The 19,444-nt window shown below is 41.2% G+C and overlaps 1 protein-coding gene across 14 annotated transcripts in view; it reads left to right on the top strand.

Moving 5' to 3' along the window:
* PTPRT (protein tyrosine phosphatase receptor type T) overlaps positions 1 to 19,444 on the top strand; it is a 1,127,644-nt gene that overhangs the window by 996,024 nt on the left and 112,176 nt on the right. For all 14 annotated transcript variants that reach the window (XM_034947434.2, XM_034947430.2, XM_055104674.1 and 11 more), the window contains one exon: positions 4,841 to 4,989. In XM_034947434.2, the coding sequence (XP_034803325.1) occupies positions 4,841 to 4,989 (149 nt within the window). The remainder of the gene's footprint in view (positions 1 to 4,840; positions 4,990 to 19,444) is intronic.

Raw genomic sequence — 19,444 nt, 5'->3', positions numbered from 1 at the left:
ATGCTAAGTTACCGCCCAAAATATTTCTAGTTACGAATATTCCAGGTCACCAGCTAATTTTATGCAGGCGTTTCCTTCTCTTTCTTTGCACGTATCTACTTTTAAAGTGGTTGTAATTTGTGTTCAGAGTAAGAGGACTATCTTTTCTAGACTTCAAATTGCAGACTTTTAAGTATAAATTTGTGCAACAAATTTATTGAGCCATGTGCCAGACACTCAGCAAGAAATTGGAGTAGGTGCAAAGAGTCAAAAGCCCTTCTCCCAAGAGGTTCTTGTCGTAGTAGGTGAAAGAGTTGAATCACTGCAATTTGACTCAACAAGTACGTAGCTAACATGGTACCAAAACCCTCCCTGATCTGCTGCCAGGGTTCAAGCCAGGTTCTAGCTCTTACATAGCAACAGGTATTTCTTCTTGGTGTTCATCGTCTTCGTGATTTTTGTCTCTGTATTTATCTGTTTAATGCCCATCTTTGCCATTAGTCTTCATGTTCCATGAGGATTAAGGTCAAGAAGACATGATCTCCTAGTATTTAGCAGAGACTCATACATGTACATGTTCAGTGGATGAGTCAAGCAAGAGGAGAAAATTATAATTCTATGTAGAAGAGCAGGGAGAAGCCTCAGAGGAGATGTGACACTTACACTGAGCCTTGGAGGACAAAGAGGAGGTGACCAGTGGAGAAGAAGAGGGACACATCAAGGAATATGGAGTATTGAGAAATAGTGTGGTGGGAGGAGGTAGCTGATGTTTTCTGAAAGGGGAGGATAAGGTTGTGTGCAGAGAATAAGACTGAGTTGAAGCCCGGTCCTTAGTTTAAGGGTCTTGTTTGCCCTATTCACAGATTTGGGTTTCTGTTTTGTTGAGAGAAAGAAATAATGAGGTAGTAAATTAAATTGTTTGGCTATGGAGATGAATGTCAATTTTTCTGTGTTACTGAGAGGTCTTTTTAACACTTAAATTCAGAATTCTGAAAGAATAGATATAGATCCCCAAACTGTGGTTTTGTGTTTTATTTCCTTCCACAAATACCCCCTCCATTTCCACCTTGTAGCTGTCTTTGCCAATTGCCAAAATATCTATCCATACATTAAAATGATTATATAACATTATTATCACCATGAACATACAGAGTCAGCCATCAGCTTTAAATACTGAGGATGTAATATATCTGATATTTTTACAATTCAGTTAGCTTTCCAATTTTTAAATATGTGTTTTGGGGATGCTTAGTTTTTCTTTTTTTAATACAGGTGTTCAGAGCTACCCAAACATTTCTATAAAGTACCATTTTTCATAAAAGCAGCAAGGCTTTTATTATTATGATGATTCCTTTGAAAACCAATGATCTGTGCCTAAGACAACCCTTTCGATATTACTTTACCCTGAATGGAATGAGATTGGTTGAGAGTTCTGCCCCTAAGGAAATATCAAAGCCTCCGAAACATGCTCATTTATAGTTTTAAGTTAACTCTCTTATCAGATATCCTTTTATTTCCTGCTGGGGCAATGTGAGCAGAGCTCAGATAGAAGCAAAGAATCTGCTATATTTCTTTTCAAATTTATGATTAAGAAGGTCACATATACATTTTTAAACACACTCCTTTTTGATAATAAATGAAGAATAAAATTTCGAAATGTCATCAGCAGCAAAATTGCTCATTTTTCTTTCGTTGGCATTCCCCCGCCCCTGTCTAATTGTCTGACCAATCCAGTGCTTCATTTCTTGTTGTATATCTGCCTGGAATCGTTTTACTGGTAGAACAGTGTGGCTGTGGCCAAAGCATTATAAAGAAAAGATGCATTCCTCTTCCTGAGTGCCTTTCTTTCCCGGAGCCAACTTAAAAAAATTAGTGAATAAAGAATTCCATTTTAGGCTACATGTTTCTTCAAATTATGGCCAAAACGAGAAGTATAAAGAAACTTTCTCGGCTGGGCATGGTGGCTCACACCTGTAATCCTAGCACTTCGGGAGGCCAATGCGGGCGGATTGCCTGAGCTCAGGAGTTCAAGACCACCCTGGGCAATATGGTAAAACGTTGTCTCTACTAAAATACAAAAAATTAGCTGGATGCGGTGGCAGACAACTGTAGTCCCAGCTACTCTGGAGGCTGAGGCATGAGAATTACTTGAGCCTGGGAGGCAGAGGCTGCAGTGAGCTGAGATCGCACCACTGCACTCCAGTGTAGGCAACAGAATAAGACACTGTCTAAAACACACACACACACACACACACACACACACACAGACACACGCAACTTTTGTCTTCTTGGTTGGGATTCCTGGATCCAGTTCCCCTCTCCACCTTTCTCTACTGTGCTCTCTGCTTCCAGAGTGCATTCTGTATGAAGTCTGTCAAAAAGATCACTTGCCACTTCTGACTTGTTGGGTTCAGCTAGTGAGAACTGCCACAGGCGACCAGAGGAAGGGCATAAGGTGTAGTCAAGGGCAATTTTTTTTTTTTTTTTTTTTTTTTTTTTTGCCTCTGGTTCTCTTCCTGTCAGGTTGTCTATGACTGGCTGGGCCTTTCAAGAGAAAGCCGCTGCTTCTGTTCAGGGTGCCTCCCTTTCACAGCTCTCTTCTTTGGGGCTCTGGTTACTGCTTCCTCTATTTGTTCCTCTGGTCCCATAGGTAATAAACAGCTCTCCTACTGATGCACTAGTATATTATGGGTCCCTATACATTTGTCACCTTTATCAGCAGACCTTTTATAAATAAACCTTCCTCAAATTGTCCTCATTTGAGTATGCCCTCTGTCATTCTTCTGTGAAGTCTACACCTAGAGCATGAGATTCATGTTTCAAGGATGATGCTATCAAACTGGAATTTGTCCTATGTGAACTCCTCTAAAACACTTCTAAGCTGAGGTTTGGGTCTTTCTTTTCTTTTCTGTTTTTTGTTTGTTTGTTTGTTTGATGGGGTCTCACTCTGTCAACGAGACTGGAGTGCAGAGGCGTGATCTCGGCTCACTGCAGCCTCCACCTCCTGGGCTCAAGTGATCTTCCCACCTCAGCCTGCTGAGTAGCACAGGTGTGCACCACCACACCTGGCTAATTTTTGTAGAGATGGGGTTTCACCATGTTGCCCAAGCTGGTCTCAATTCCTGGGCTCAAGTGATCTGCCCAGCTCAGCCTCCCAGCGTGCTGGGATTACAGGCATGAGCCACTGTTCCCAGCCTAAGTTGAGGTTTATCCTTTCCTTTTATACTTCCTCTGGCAGGGAGATTGTTACCTCTTGAAACTATCTGTTTCATGATCAGTGGGGCTCAACCTTGGAAAATTATTCCCTGTATTGCACTGGATTTGACCTCTCTGGGACAGCCCTTTTTGTGTGTTGAGACAGGAATGACCAAAATTGAATTTGAAGCCTACTGTTGTGAAGGATGGAGTAAGAGACTTGGAGAAATTTACTCTCAAGATATCTGATGTTTAACCTATAGCCTTTCATGTGATAAGACTATAACAGCTATATTTCGATACATATATGTTGGAAAAAGAGGGACCATGTTCGCTTTTTAGAAATATTTGAGTAACTCTTATATGCAAGAGGAGTTAGTCATATTTTTGTATCTCTAATGATATATCTGAGACCTATCCAGTTAAAATTTAAAGGACGTAGATTTTAAATCCATAGAAAAGAACTTTTTAACTTTTTAGTTCCTCAGTGAGGTCAAAGTCCACATCATTTGAAAGAATTCAGGGAGAGATGGGATCCCACAGTGGGGCTGTTGGGGAGGGAATTCCAACATTAGAATATAGTTGGATCCACTGGCAATAGTAGAAAAAACAAGAATAGCAACTGCTAGGCGTCGAGTGTCCACTATGTGCGAGGCACTGTGCTCTCTGTATTTTATGCATTGTCTCATTTAATCCTCACAACCCTATAAGGTTGGTCCTGTCATCTGCCACAGTATACAGAAGAATAGTTCAGGATTTAGAGTAAGAAATTTGCCCTGGGTCTTGCAGCTAGTTGGCAGGCAGCAGAGGTAAGCTATGAACCTGCGTCTGTCTGACACCAAAGCTGATATTTTTAACCTCCAGTGGTTGGTGTCAGAATAACTTGGGGAACTTGATGGCCATGTAGAATTCTAGGTCCTGTCCTACTTCAATGATCCTGAGCCTCTGTGTGTGTGTGTGTGTGTGTGTGTGTGTGTGTGTGTATGTATGTATTTTTTTGTGTGACTCTTCAGGTGATTCAAATTTACACCAAAGTTTGAGAAGCACTGCTCTACACTATTATTATCATAATAGTTATATTATGATAATATCCGTCTGGTTCTGAGGGTCTTTTATTCCCATGGGAATAAGGTTGCATCAATTCAGCTGTAAATTTCCTTCTTTTGAGCTGTGAAACTAACCTGCACACTCATCCACCTCCAACCACCAGCCCCTGCTTCACTCTACTATTATTTGGTAGGTTTTTGATGAGCTCAGTTCCTGAGAAAGACAAGCCTCCATTTTTAATCTCATTCAGAGCCACAGAAACAGAAAGGCCAGTCTAGCCACTTCCTCCCTCTGAAAGGAGACTTAGGGAAAGGAATACAAATCTTGTTGATTTCCTCTGAAAGCAGAGTGGGGGAAGCATTGTACAAGTCGCATTGATTTCCCATTTTAGGCTCAAACATAGAACACATGCATTGTCGGCGGTGAGGCAGCAGCGTGAGTCTCATATTTCTGAGTAAACGGAAACCATTCATGGTTTGTTCTGCCTTGATTCTTTTTCTGGAGAATGAACCAGATTTGGGGATTGAGGATGAGCATTGGGGAAGAACAATCTACCCAATGCTTTAATGCAACTGGCACCATCTGACTGTGGTTTTTTCCCCTTGCACATGTCCCAAAGGAAGCTGGCCAAGAAGCAGAAGGAGACCCAGAGTGGAGCCCAGAGGGAGATGGGGCCTGTGGCCTCTGCCGACAAACCCACCACCAAGCTCAGCGCCAGCCGCAATGATGAAGGCTTCTCTTCTAGTTCTCAGGACGTCAACGGATTCAGTAAGTAGAGCCAACAAAGGGGAAGGGGACATCCGTGGTCCAGCTCAGCCCTAGTACTTCTGCTGTGAACCCCACACATTGATCAGGTGCTGCCAGGCATAGGGTATGGATGCTTCCCTGATATGGACTGGGATGAAGGTTCTCCCTGACAAAGACTTGGGGCAGTTCATCCTAAGATGAAAAGGAATATTTAAAAAATCTTCCCCAAATCAGATGGAAATGGGAGCAAGTCATCCTAACTGCTTGTGGACATAAATAGAGACAGGTTAAAAATAATAGCAGTAAAAAAGAAAGAGGAGGAGGATGGTTATGTCCTTAAGGAGAAAAATATGCCACACTGAATTGAGTGGCTTAAGATTTTCAAATCTGTGTTTCATATACACCACATAAGGTAGGTGAGTCACAGATTATGACTGTCTCCACTCTGAGTGGTTAGGAAACTGAGGCTCAGAGAAGCAACTTATCTAAAATACAATGGCTGATGAGTTACATATTTAGATTGGAAGCCTCATCCCTCAAACATTTGCCAGTTCCACCACAGCCAGTGTTCCAAGTAGTATTGGTCAAGGGCACCTGAGTCCTTGTGCGGAGTTAATAAAGGATCCCAAGATTTGGGTGGTTAAGATATCAGGGTTAACCCTTATCCTAAGAAGAACTCCAAGACTGCCAACATCTAAGGCTTCCTTGTGGACAGACTTGCTTCTGTTCTTACAGCCATTCTATCAGACAGTTAACAGACTAGATTTCCCAGCCTCTTCCCCAAATTGGGTAATGCAAGAAGTCTCAAAGAATCTGTGCATAACACAGATGTCCTCCACATACCATGTAAGCTACAAATGGAAGAACCTCCATTTTGTAAAAAATCACTCAAGAGATGATCATTTTGGGATGATGGGGGTCTATGAGAGGATAAAGAAAGAAAGAAAAAATTTATCCCCTTCTATAATGTAGACACTGTCTCTCATCCTCACCATAGTCCTGTAAGATCCTTAGTATTATTGTTCCCATTTTATAGGTAAGCTATGCAATGCTAAGTGTGTTTGGCCAGCCATCTCAGAGCCACACAGTTTGTTTTTAATGGATCCAGATCTGAGAGTAACTCAGGCCCATGATTCCTAACCTCCAGTGTAGCACAGAACCTACCTGGGGAGGTTTTCAACACATCCATATCTGGGCCCCACACCTTATCTCCTGAATCAAAATCTCCTGGGGGATGAGAGGTGGGGCCCAACTGAGGCATATGGATTTTGTAAGTCATTCAGAGAGTTCTCATAGGCACCCAGATTTAGAATACAGCACTTGGACAGAGGCAATAGCTATGCTTAGATACTGATGTACTGTCTTTGGGAAGAGAGATTAGTTTAAACCTACAAAAATGTTGAGAAGACAGCAAAATGAATACTCATATACCCTTTACCTAGATTCACCAATTGCTACCATTTTGCAACATTTGCACTTTTGCACTTGGCTGTACTCACCCTCTCTCTCTTTCTCCCCTTATCCATGTTTTTTTTTCAAAATTTTCTGAATCATTTAGAAGTAAGTTGCAGACATCATGACACTTTACCTCCAGAGAATTCAGCATGTATTTCCTAAGAACTAGGATACCTCTTCAACATAACCACAATAAAGTATAACCTTACTTCAGTGACCTAATATACCAGTTCATAGTCAAATTGCCTCAATGTCCTCCAAATGTTCTCTATTGCTTATTTGTTTGTTATTTTAATCCAGGATCCAATCAGAGCGCTCACATTGTATTTGGTTTTCAGGTGTCTTTATCCTCTTTGATCTAGAACAGCCCTCTCAACTTTATTTTTTCTTTCAGGATACTGACTTTTTTTTTTTTTTTTTTTTTTTTTTGATGGAGTCTCACTCTATCACCCAGGAGGGAGTGCAGTGGTGTGATCTCTGCTCACTGCAAGCTCTGCCTCCTGGGTTCACCCCATTCTCCTGCCTCAGCCTCCCAAGTAGCTGGGAATACAGGTGCCCGCCACCACGCGTGGCTAATTTTTTGTATTTTTAGTCGAGACGGGGTTTCACCGTGTTTGCCAGGATGGTCTCGATCTCCTGACCTCGTGATCCACCCGCCTCGGCCTCCTAAAGTGCTGGGATTACAGGCGTGAGCCACCACACCCAGCCTTGACATTTTTTTAAAGTCTAGGGCTGTTGTCCTGCAGAGTGTTCCACAATCCAGATTTGTCTAATTTTTTTCATCATGATAACATTCAGGTTAAGCATTTTGGCAAAAATATGACATAGCTGATATGACGTACTTCCCTTTACATCCTATTAATGGACATATCATACCGCTTTGCACATTACCAGTGATGGTAAGTTTGAGTTCTTCTTAAGGTTAGATAATGGCTTTTAAAGACAAAGTCTAATGGCACATACTGATTATGAGCAAATATTTAACATCTGTTTTTCTTAGGGATCAGAGCAAATTTGCGGTTTGCCTAACCATGAAGCCAGTCCTTTTTTTTCCATTTTCAATCCAGATAAATCACTGAGACTCATACATTTCCTAGAAGCAGGGAAATTGGTTGTTGACATAGACCAGGGTTGACAAGAAAATGGGCTTGATTTTTCCTTAAAAGAAAGGAACATCCTAGCTATAATTTTGCGTCTGTAAACCAACCTCTGTTGCAAAATTACAGGTAGCTAGGAGAAATAAGTTCTAATGTTCTATTGTACTGTAGGGTGACTATAATTAACAACAGTTTATTGTATATTTTCAAATAGCTAAAGCAGTGGATTTTGAATGTTTCTAACACAAAGGAATGATAAATTTAGAGGTGATTAATATATTAATTACCCTGATTATTATACATTATATACATGTATCATACTATACCCCATAAATATGTATATAATTAGTGTCAATTAATAATAATAGAAAAAAGAGAAAGGCTCATCAGGAGCTCACTGAGTCTCTGGCTATGCTAAGTTGTCACTGGATCCCCTGCTTTCGGCTCTGGGGCAGAGAAGTTCATTTGCAAGTTTATCTGATTGAAAATACTGGTCAAGTAATACCAATTCATCCTTTTCTGTCCAGTCCAGCCTCTTGTGCACTTTTTTCCGTTTGTAAAAGTACCCTGGGAGGACTCTTAAAAGCAAAATGATTATGGCCAAAACTTCTTGACAATCATTGTGACCCTGAAATTTTAGATATTGGTTCTCAGTCTTTCTGATCTCAAATGCAAACCTGGGTAATACTGATTTCTTATGTTTCAAAGGAGAACATTGTCACTGTTCGCTATGGGCCAAAACGTAGACCCTTAAGATGAAAACACCCAAGACTGAAATAGTTTAACTTGCCATAAAGGAAGAGGAGAAATATCCAATGAAATCTAATTAGATGTTTGAAAGGCCAGGGACAAACTTTTCAAATGATTAAGGTGTGTATGTATGTGTGTGCATATGTGTTTTATATTTACACAGACACGGAAATATACAGACAGATGCATAAACCTACACAGTCATATATACACAAATATACATATATGACTGTATATATGCATTCATCATAACAATATTGCTTTCTAAAAGATTTAAATAATGATTGACTTATTATACTCAATTATTAGAAAATTCTGCATTAGTCTGAATCACTGAATACGTTAGGGCTCTCTATGCATCTGACGTCCTCAGGCTACAGCTGCAAAAACACTCTCAGGATCTTTTGACTGCCCTAGAATGCATCAGGTACCTTTTAAAATGCCCTGTGGAACCACTGCGATGAGATTTGAGGGGGAAAAATGTAAGTAATGCTTACACTGGAGATGAGAAATTGCTTCTGAAATCACCCTGATGTATGTAGAATTGAATCTATTTTTGTGGCATTAGGGAAGTGACTGTCTGGCCTCTGAATCGGTGTCTTTAGGAGGCCCTGAGATTACGTACAAATGTTGAGGCAGCATTGAGAGGTAGGGCACAGAATAGTTGTTACATTGCAAAAGATTACAGAAGAACGTGCCTTGAGCAATTATTTCATTATTGACCAGGTAGGCCCTAGCCTAATTCAAATTCTACCTGTCCCTGCATAGGTTTATTTTCTGGGGTTTTCTTTTTTCTTTTTTTTATTATACTTTAAGTTTTAGGGTACATGTGCACAACGTGCAGGTTAGTTACATATGTATACATGTACCATGTTGGTGTGCTGCACCCAGTAACTGGTCATTTAACATTAGGTGTATCTCCAAATGCTATCCCTCCCCCCTCCCCCACCCCACAACAGGCCCCGGTGTGTGATATTTCCCTTCCTGTGTCTATGTGTTCTCACTATTCAATTTCCACCTATGAGTGAGAACATGCGGTGTTTGATTTTTCTATTTCAAGTGACTGCTAAGTTCTGTGACATCTGTTCAATCAAACCTTCTAATATTGTATAGGAACAATGACCTCCGGGGCTCTAGGGTGATGGGGCTTTGTCAGATATGGGCCGTTGCTTTGGAGTGCCTTGGTATTCTTGAAAAAGGAGTACGTGTCACATTTCAAGGACAAACAACGTGCATTGTTTTCCATTTAGAGAAATGCTAGCTTTTATTAAGTAATCTGATTTTGATCTTACTGCCCTGTGTACTTGTTATTTTTCTCTGCGATCTTTTGCTCACTGGGATCATTTTCTGGGTCTTTCTTCTGGTGCTTAAATCTTCTTCTTTATCTCTTTTGTTCACATGTCATCTTCTTGTTCATTTTCAGTCCAAACAAAAATGCTTCAAAATAAATTCCTTTTGAATTTCTGTGATATGGGGACTTGGTAGTCTGCTCTTCCCATAATGGCATTTGACAGATTAACTTGCCTACTGGGTACCATGAGTTAACTCCATCCTGATTTTTATGCTTTCCCTCTATTGAATTGTTCCATGTCTGGAAGGTAAAGGCAGTCCTTCACTAAGGGTCATCAGACAGACACTGGGCCATCTAGCTCTCTGCTAAGTGTGACCTTGGAGGTGGGATTTAATGGACTTTTTCTCAGTACATGCCTACCCCTGTGCTGTAAGTCATGTGGCACGGTCTGGGGAGAGAGGTAGTTTCAAAGATGAATAAAATGAGGTATTGTATCACAAATAATACATGGTTCTATTTGTAAGCCTTTCATAGTTTACAAAGTCCTTCTGCAAAACGCTCCACTGCAGCAATAGTTCCTTATTCCTGTAGGAATAAGGTAGCTAGTAGGTTTTTAATTATTCCCATTCTACATATGAGGAAACTGAGGTTCAGAGAGCTTTCATGGCCCAAATCATACATATATTGCAGAGTTGTAATGAGAATACATTTCTCCTGATTTCAGTTAGAGTCTATCCATCTCATTCTGCAAAGAATTTGGGGATATATCCAATAAAAGAACCTACAATTTAAAAAATAGTGAGAAAAATAATCAGTATCAGGAAAATGTGAAGGTCAGGACCAGGATATATTGAAATATAACTATATTACATTAAAATGTAATCTAAAATATGCACTCTGATAATTTTAAATTCCACTTTGGCTCTGGGATTTCTAGTAGAAAATGCCCAAAGAAGAAGATAACTTTTACTGGGCACCTACTATGTGCTAAAACTTGTGCTTTATATAAATTCCACTCTGAAGCTCCCGAGGAACCCTATCATTAGATATTATTCCTATTTTGTGAATGAGAAAATTGAGCTTCAGAGAACTGAAGTAAATAAGCCCAAAGTCACACAATGAAGAAAGAGTAGGGATAGAATTAGAAGCAAATAGGGCTCTCTGACTCCTAAATCAGTGTTCCTTCTCCTCTACTGTGGATGGCAGCCCAACATTCACCAGTCTCACAGAGGAAGGTCACTGACAGCCGGGAGAAAGGGAGAACTTCACTTCCTTACTGATAGGTCAGCTGGCTTTTCTACCATGTGGGCAGAAGCTGCTGCCACAGCTGTTTTCTGAACAGAGGCCTGGGGCCAGGTACTGGCGTGGAGCGTAGCAGATTCCCACAAGGTGCCAGGTACTATGATAAGCATGCTCAAATATGGAGTCTTAGTCATTCTCTTAGTAACCCTGTATAGTCCATATGATTATTATCGAATTCATTTTGCAGTTGAGGAAACTGATGCTCTCAGATATTAAAAGATCTTCTTGAAGTCATATGACAAATAGATAATGGGCCCTGGACCCCAGAGCAGATATTCTACTTTCAAAACCAAGCAACTTTGTCTTTCCTTTGACCTTTAGCGGTCTCTCTACCATGAAGGCGAGTGAAGGAGAGAGAGGAAATCAAGGTGAAATAGCCTTTCTGGCTGGGAGAACAGTGCTTCTTACTGGTTCCTCTATTCCCTGAAACTCCTGCCTCAGGAAGGCTGCTGCCAAGTGGATGTACTCACAGACAGGTTCTGCCAGAATCATCCTACTAGGACCCTCAGGAAAGTGGGACTGCAGACCAGTAGTCCTATCCTTAGGCATCCCAAAGCTAGACCAATCCCTGGGTAGTTACAGAGAGAGAGGAGCAAAGAATGGCCCCTGCCTAACAGAGCTTGCAGCCTGGCAGTGGAGACAAATGGTTCAAGAAAGAGAACCTTTGTTACAGGACTTCGTGCAATGGAAGCCTACACAAAGAGCCACAGGACCCTTTCCCTGACTTTGTACCTCCCAACATGACCAAAATATACCAGGCAGCCAGCACACAGTCACCTTAAGAGGTATTTTCTGCCAAAGAGGAGGGTGGACCTTGAAACCTGATATTCTTCCTGTTCTTTACCACACAGACCTCATAAAAGGGTTTCTTTGTGGGCAGTTCAGAGAATGTTCAGGTTTGGTACTCCCTTGGGATGGTTCAGTAGAGATGAGGCAGGCAGAAGGAAGTACCAGGCAAAATTTTAGCCAGATTATTTTAGGAACATGTTATATAACTAAAGAAATTCAAATAGGGAAGACGGATCATGGCTTTTAAAACAATAGAGGCTGGCTGGGGTGGTGGTAAACTCTTTGTAAAGATTCCTTAACCCTTTCAGGAAAATGGCCAGCTGGCTGGGAAATGGGTCTCTGGGAAAACTGGCCTGACCCTGATCTTCTCTGGGGAAAACTCTTGACTTGATGGTGTGTGATGTCAAGGATTGCTACATTTGCTTGGGACTTTCTCTGGGTCAGTCATTTTGCTAGGTGCTGTTCACATATTGTCTCTGATCCTCAAAACAATGCAACCAGTTAGGAATCATTATCTTGATTTCATAAATGGCATAATTGATGACCCCAAGCTAAGGGCTGTATTAAACACTGCTTCCTAAATCCCCCACCCCTCATTGTTGTTGATCAGTACATAATGACGGTTGCCCAACTCTCTGGCCCATCAGATACTCATTGAGTACTTGTTTGAATATATGAATGAATGAATGAATGAATGAATGATGGAGCTGGAATTCACACTCAGATCTAGCTCCAAGCCCAGACCTGGTTCCATCTTTTCTCATAATGTATTCTCTCTTCAATTAAGCCAAAATCTGTCCTCTGTAACTTCATTCATTCCTGCTTTTGTACACAACCATGTATTAGTCAGCAACCATGTGCTGGCCTTTGTCTGCCCTCTGGTGTCACACAGGGTAATGGAATCAGTGCTTCTCTTCCTGCAGCACCCACACCCTCCCCAGCTATTTGACTGCAGCTACCTCTGTGCCCAGGTCCTTCCCTCAGGCTAAACAGTCACTGCGTCAGCCATCAGCCCTCCTCGGAATAAATTTCTGTTTTTCAGTCTGCTCAAAATCTCTTTTGACCCTTCTGTCTCCATTTGGTCCATGCCCACGGAATGTGTGGTTTCCAAGACAACCATGACCCTCTACATTGGGCTGAGTCACTGGGAGTTCAGAGAGCTACCATCACCCTCACTCTGATCCTAAACCTGGGTTTAAAATATATCACTCATGTTTTAATTAACCTCTAAATATTCATCACGTGACTGCCTAATGTAGAAATCATGGCTTCCAGCTAGGGCTGCCTCAGTCAGCCCAGATGAAGATGACTTTTGGGGCCCAAATCAAAGATTTTACATTTTGTCTGTTCTGTTTCTTGTTAGGTTTGACCCTGCTTGCCAAGCCTACAGGGCTATTTTTTTTTTTTTTATTTCTGGTTGTGTCAGCCAATCACTTAATCCTCCTAGTCTGGGGCCTTGAAATGTAGTAATTACTACATTGTTAATATTTATGATCCTAGTTATTATCTACAGAGCATTAATTATATGCCCATTTACATGCTGAGTGTTTTATATTGTATAAGCATTCTTATCTTATTGGTATGGTGGGAAAATTAAATAAGTGTTATGATTATACCTGATAATTTAAAGGTGAGGAAACAGGCTTTAAAACAGTAAGGAATTTGCCTAAGCCTTTGTAGCTTTAAATGGCAGAGCTGGAACTCAAGCCTAGGTCAGCCTGACACCCCGAGGCCCTTAGTCCAAGACTACTCCTCCATGCTGCCTTCTGTAGATGTTATTATTCCCATTTCATAGACAAGGAAACTTAAGGCCACAGACACTGAGTCATCTGCTCAAAGCAGTGGTTCTTGAAGCATGATCTCCAGAACAGCAGCATCAGCATCTCCTGGGAACTTGTTACAAGCAAATTCTCAGGCCCTACCTCAGACCTACTGAACCCGAAACTCTAGGGTTAGGGCCAAGCCATCAGTTTTTAACAAGCCTTCCAGGTGATTCAGAGAATCACTAGCTCAAAGTAATGCCCAGGACTGTCAGACTCAAGCCCTTCTTCTTTATTTGCAAAGCTGTCTTTCATGATAGTAGAATTATGGCCTCTCTGGGAGAGGAAGGCTCTAGCTCATCTCCCTGGGTAGATGCACTAAGAGGTTATTGCCATAGGAGTACTGGACCTGAAGGGTGCTAAAGCCCATTAATAGTTATGAGGGTCCCCAAATCTGGGAATCTCAACCGTATCTTTGATTTTGTCTCCTTTTGTCTGAACAGTGAACAATCTAAGAGTCAGGATGGAAGGAGTGGAAATTTACAAGGAAAAGCAATGATGAGTCACACACTGAAATCGAGAGCTCAACAGAGCATTGTGAAAAAGAACTCAAAGATGCAAAAATCCTGTTTGCAGGAACAATTATATTTTCAGGTTGCTCCAAGATTAAATTGAATCTGGGAGAAGAATTGAATGTTACAAGCTTGCCCCCTCCAGTTTTATTGAATATCTTACAGGAATTATTGAATATTTTGCAATCATCCACTTAGCTGACAGATTAAAGGACACACTTATTAAGTTCCTGGCCACCCAAAGTTGAATGGAATTGTTTATTCCTTAGCAGTTACAAAATGGAAATTTAGGCAGCCTTGAGAAAGTTGACCAATTTTCCATCAGAAACACTAAGGAGTTAAATTAAGACGAGTTTCAGAGAAGAATATTAGACTCAAAAAAAGATATAATAGTTATACATAATCAAACTAAAACTAAAAATTACCTTAGATGTTATTGATCCAAACTTCTCATCTTAAAAATGAACATTTGAGTTGCAGAGAGTTTTCCCAAGATCACTCAATGAGTCACAAGTAGAACCAGCTAGAATTGGGCCCGTGGCCTTTAATTAGGGACACGACCGTTCTAGTTTTGTCCCACGGTACCCTTCAAAGGAATGAAGTACAGTCAACAATGGTTTGTCTTCTATGTAATATTTTCTGTAGACTCCTAATCTGATTTCTGCATAAATAGAACCTTCTCAAATTGAATTATACTTTTCATCTCCTGGTTATGGGAGTAGCTGAGGTGTTCCTTTAAATATTCAATGAATGCCGACTCTATGCCAAGCATTTTAGGGATTGTAAAGATAAATAAGACATGGTCTCTGCCTTCAATGATATTACTGTCCTCTAAGAGGAGAGTTGTAAGTGGATTAGTTTCAATAAATGTGATAAATGATAGAGAAAAGGCGTGTGTAGTGTCCCAGAAACACTGATCAGACACCCAGCAAGTGATTAATTCTGGCTAAGTGATTTGGAAAATACGATGTAAGGAGATGGATTTTGATTTGAAAATAGCGCAAGAGAACAGATTGACCCAGGTGGAAGGGGCAAAAGCTTGGAAGTATGAGGTGTGAGGTCTGGTGGACTCAGAGAAGTGGGTTTGAAGTCCAAGATACTCTGTGTCAAGAATGTATGGCCAGAGACGAAGCTGGAATGGTAGCTGGAGCCTCCTTGGAAAGGACTTCACATTTGTGTCCCATTTAAATTCACTTTCCAGGAAGGGTAACCTGCTTGGGAATTGGAGTGATCCCAGTGTCAGCTGTCCTTGTGTGATTTTGTAACCCAGCTTCATATGCTCTTTGAGTTGTATAGATCCAGCTTTCTATTGTAGATAAGCAGAGTGCATTTTATCAGTTACAGACCTTCACTGTCATTGTCAGCTGGCCCAAGCATTCCTCAATACACTTTCAAAGAGACCTCAGTAAAGTTACAAGGCTGAAGTTGCTTTTTGACAATTTATCCTAGGCCACTACATCTTGAGAAGAAAATAGAATTGTTCTCTACACCTCACAGGTGGTCTTGAATTATAACAGAGCACTTAAAAAGTGCTTGTTAAAGTAATCAGGGATAAAGAAGTGATGTTGACGATGTAAATATATAGTTGCTAGGTAGCAGAATAAACTGAGCTTAGAGACCAATTTCCCCCCCTCTGCTCAAAGCTACAGACTTGATGAGTTGAAAACATAGATAATAATTCTACTAGCTAACATTTTGTGAGTAATTGCTGGACAAAGCACTTTCTATGCCTCATTTCATTTAATATTCTCAACAATGCTATGAGGCATGTTATGGAAACTGAGGCTCAGAGAACTTAAGTAACTTGCTCAAGGTCACATAGCTACCGAGAAACCAAGTCCAGGGCTTGAACCTAGTTTCACATGATGGACCTATCAGCAGCCCCTCCTTCTGGAAACATTTTCTTTGCTTGACTTTTACTCTCCTTGTTTTTTTGCCTTCCTCCCCAGCCATTTCTTCTCATTCTTCTTTACTGGTTCTGTACTTGCTCCGAACCTCTAATCATTGAAGTGTCCCCGGCCTTAGCCCTGAAGCTCTTCCTTTCTGCTCATACTCACTCTAGGTAGGTGGTGATGATGCCAAATGAGATAGCACAGGAAGGGGCCAGATTTGAAGCAGAAGAGGGGGGCATTTACATCTAGGCCAATAGATTTGAGGTGTTATTGAGTCATGGAAGAGATGCCAGGTTGGCAGTGGACTCTGGGGCCTGGAGCTCAACAGAGGAGCCTGGCCTGGGGATATAAATGTTCACTGCATTTTGTATACAATGTGATTGGAGACTTTGCCATGAATAGGGAAACTGCGGCCCACAGAGGTGGAACTCATTGCCTAGGATCACTCAGCAAGTTAATGGAAGAACCAGAACTTTGAGCCAAGACTTACATATAGGAGGACCTATAGAAAAGCCATCAGTTAAAGCTCAGGGTATAACATCAAAACAGTGGGCTATAAATGGGGCTGTGTAAATGTGGTCCAAGTGCAGAGCATTCTGGAAATCACCTGGATCCTGAGATGGAACTCAGAATGTGTGAAGGAGCTGATGGATTAGAAGACTCCATCAATATCTACTCAGCTGGATTGTGATAGGATCTCTACATTCAAAGTAGAAGTTTACGGCAAGAACCTGAGGTCTGGTTTATGTATTAATGGTTGGGAGCGGATCTAGGAAAGTCAATGGAAGAGCCATAGTGTGGACTATCACAAAGATTGAAAAGCTGCATGTGAGGTAGTAGAAGGAAATAGCAAAGGGCCAAGGATGGGCAAAGCCCCTATGCTCAGTGCATCACCATTTCCATAATTCTCTGGGTTGCTTCCTACATAATTTTGAAAAGGGTTCCATGATGCTTAGTTACTCAGCACCGGTTGACTTTTAGTGAGATGCTCTTAACTAGGTGGAAAGAACTGCCCACCCCACCAGACATCAAACACATCTCAAATCTACACTCACCTGTAGAATAGACAGATGTTAAGTGAGCACAAGATTCCACTAACCAAAATAATAACCATTAGTAGCATAAGAAATGGCATTTCTACTCTCAAAAAGCCCATGAAATAGGGAACACAGATAATAGTTATATGACTTGGTATGCCCAGTAGAGGTGTGTGCAGAAGCTGCCAAGAGACTGTTGTCCAGTAAGGGTGGGGGAGCTGTCGTGATCCATTAACCTGTGATTCATCTCTGTTCAGATGAGTTACTTTTCACCTTACCAATCATATGAGTTGATATCCTAATTATATGGGGCTGAAAATGAAATAAAACTTCAATTCCCCTTAATAGCAAGGATACATTCAGGAGAGATGTAACATAGATTAATCTTGACACCTTCCTCTCTCTCACCTCCCACATCGAGTTCAACACCAAGTTTTGATGAGTCTACATCTTCGATATATCTAGAATCCATCTATTTTCCTCCATATCCACTACCTCCATCCTTGTCCAAGTCATCATCATCTCTTACCTGAATAAGATCCACAACTCCTAAATAATCCTCATATCCATCCATGTCATTCTCTAGTCTATTTTTTCATAGCAGCCAGGGAGACCTTTTCAAGGCAAATCTAAACACGTTGTACCACTCATCCTTGGGTTAAAACGATTCTTTTGCTTCTGATTGTTTATAAGCTAAAGATCAAAGTCCCCATCCTGACTTCACATACAGGTCTTGTCCTTCTGACCTTCCCCAGGCTCTCTCATCTCACTTCCCCTTTCTCTGTGAGCTCCAGTGACACCATAATCTTCTCACAGTACTTAAACTTTGTCACACTCCTTCTACCACAGGACCTTTGACTGTGCTATTGCTAGACAGAGCAATGGCACGGTCAAAGGTCCTGTGGTAGAAGGAATGTGGGGTGGAAGTGTGGTAGAAGGAATATGGTAGAAGGAGCATGGGATGGGAGGCCCATAGGCCAAATCCAGTGCGCTGTGTCTTTATTAGAATAAAACTTTATTAGAACACAACCATGCTTATTTGTTCATGCATTTCCTATGGTTGCTTTTGTACTACAATGGTAGAGTTGAGTAGTTGCCACAGAGACCACCTAGCCCACAAAGCCTAAAATATTTACTCTCTGGTCTTTGACAGAAATGTTTTCCAACTCCTCATCTAGATCACTGGCTATACCCATGCTTTTCTCCTAATTGATTCCTTTAGACCTCCATTCTTGCATTTCTTCCTTTCCTGACCCCCTTCTCCCTTCACCAGATTGGATTTCTTTTGTTAGGTGCTATGACAGAATTGTATTCCGCCTTTTTTCCCAGCAACAACTGCGGTTTGCAAATGTGTTTAAGACTTGACCCGTCTACTAGATGGGAAGCTGAAGAAAGGAGGACCATGTTTTTGTTTACTACTGTATCCTCAGCAGAGTGTCTGACCCCTCTGTTAGATGGCAAGCTCGAGAGGGAAGGACCATTTATTTTCTGCTTATTACTGTATCCTCAACATGTGGCACAGCCTGTGGCACAGAATGAATACCTGAAACTCTTGTTGACAGATGGGTAGATGAATAGTTGGATAAACAGACAAGACTTAGGTATATAAATCCTATATGCTCAGAGAAAACTAAAAGGAATATTTAGAAAGCTCAATACAACTGACATCACACACTATTGTCCTGTTTTCAGCGTTCAGAATTGAATAAAGGTGGATAAAGAAATCAAGGGATGATGCTTTGCCAGTCAGATGCTATCTGGATCTTAGCCTCTCTCCCACTCCTGCCATCACCCACTGTAGCCAACACTGAAGAGAATTTTACAAAGCCCTTTTTATGGTTCCTACAAAACCAGAAGCTGCTGCTCAAAATATCATCAAGAAGTCAACCATTTGTGTCTGGGAATCTGATACAATTAGTCCTTCAGTCATAGGAATAGGAAGAGAAATCAGCTGGTGATCTTCAGACCACATCCAAATATAGGCAGAGATTCAGATAGGCTACTATATGGCCCTCCCGATGGAAGAACCAAGAAAAATAGTAAAGGAAAGAAGCATATATAACAACAGATGTGATTCTTGATTGGATGGATGACCCTACAGGTAGCCATGGGGACAACAGTATTCTGAGGAGGTTCTGGGAGATGATGGGCACCTGTTACATGGGTTTAATCTATGTGGTCATGGATACCTGGCTTTTCCACACCACTTGTCCTGGCAGCCAAGATGTTTCTCTAGTTATTGAAACTCTGAAGTAAAAACTGTGAGGTAAAAAGGAAGATATTTGGACCATGCTGGTTTTCTAGGTGAGAGGAAGCCACGATGAGTTGATAGGATATCAACTTCTTCTAGGTGAGAAGCAGCCAGGATGAGTTTAATACCGGCAGGAATGAGCTGGGTGCAGTGACTCATGCCTGTAATCCCAACATTTTGGGAGGCCGAGGTGGGTGGATCACCTGAGGTCAGAAGTTCGAGACCACTCTAGCTAACATGGCGAAACCCCATCTCTGGTAAAAATACAAAAAAAAAAAAA

The sequence above is a fragment of the Pan paniscus genome, chromosome 21 (genome assembly GCF_029289425.2).
Source record: "Pan paniscus chromosome 21, NHGRI_mPanPan1-v2.0_pri, whole genome shotgun sequence".
NCBI classification, from domain to species: Eukaryota; Metazoa; Chordata; class Mammalia; order Primates; family Hominidae; genus Pan; species Pan paniscus.
Note: the sequence above shows the minus strand (reverse complement) of the source record. Positions and strands in the feature narration are given on the sequence as shown.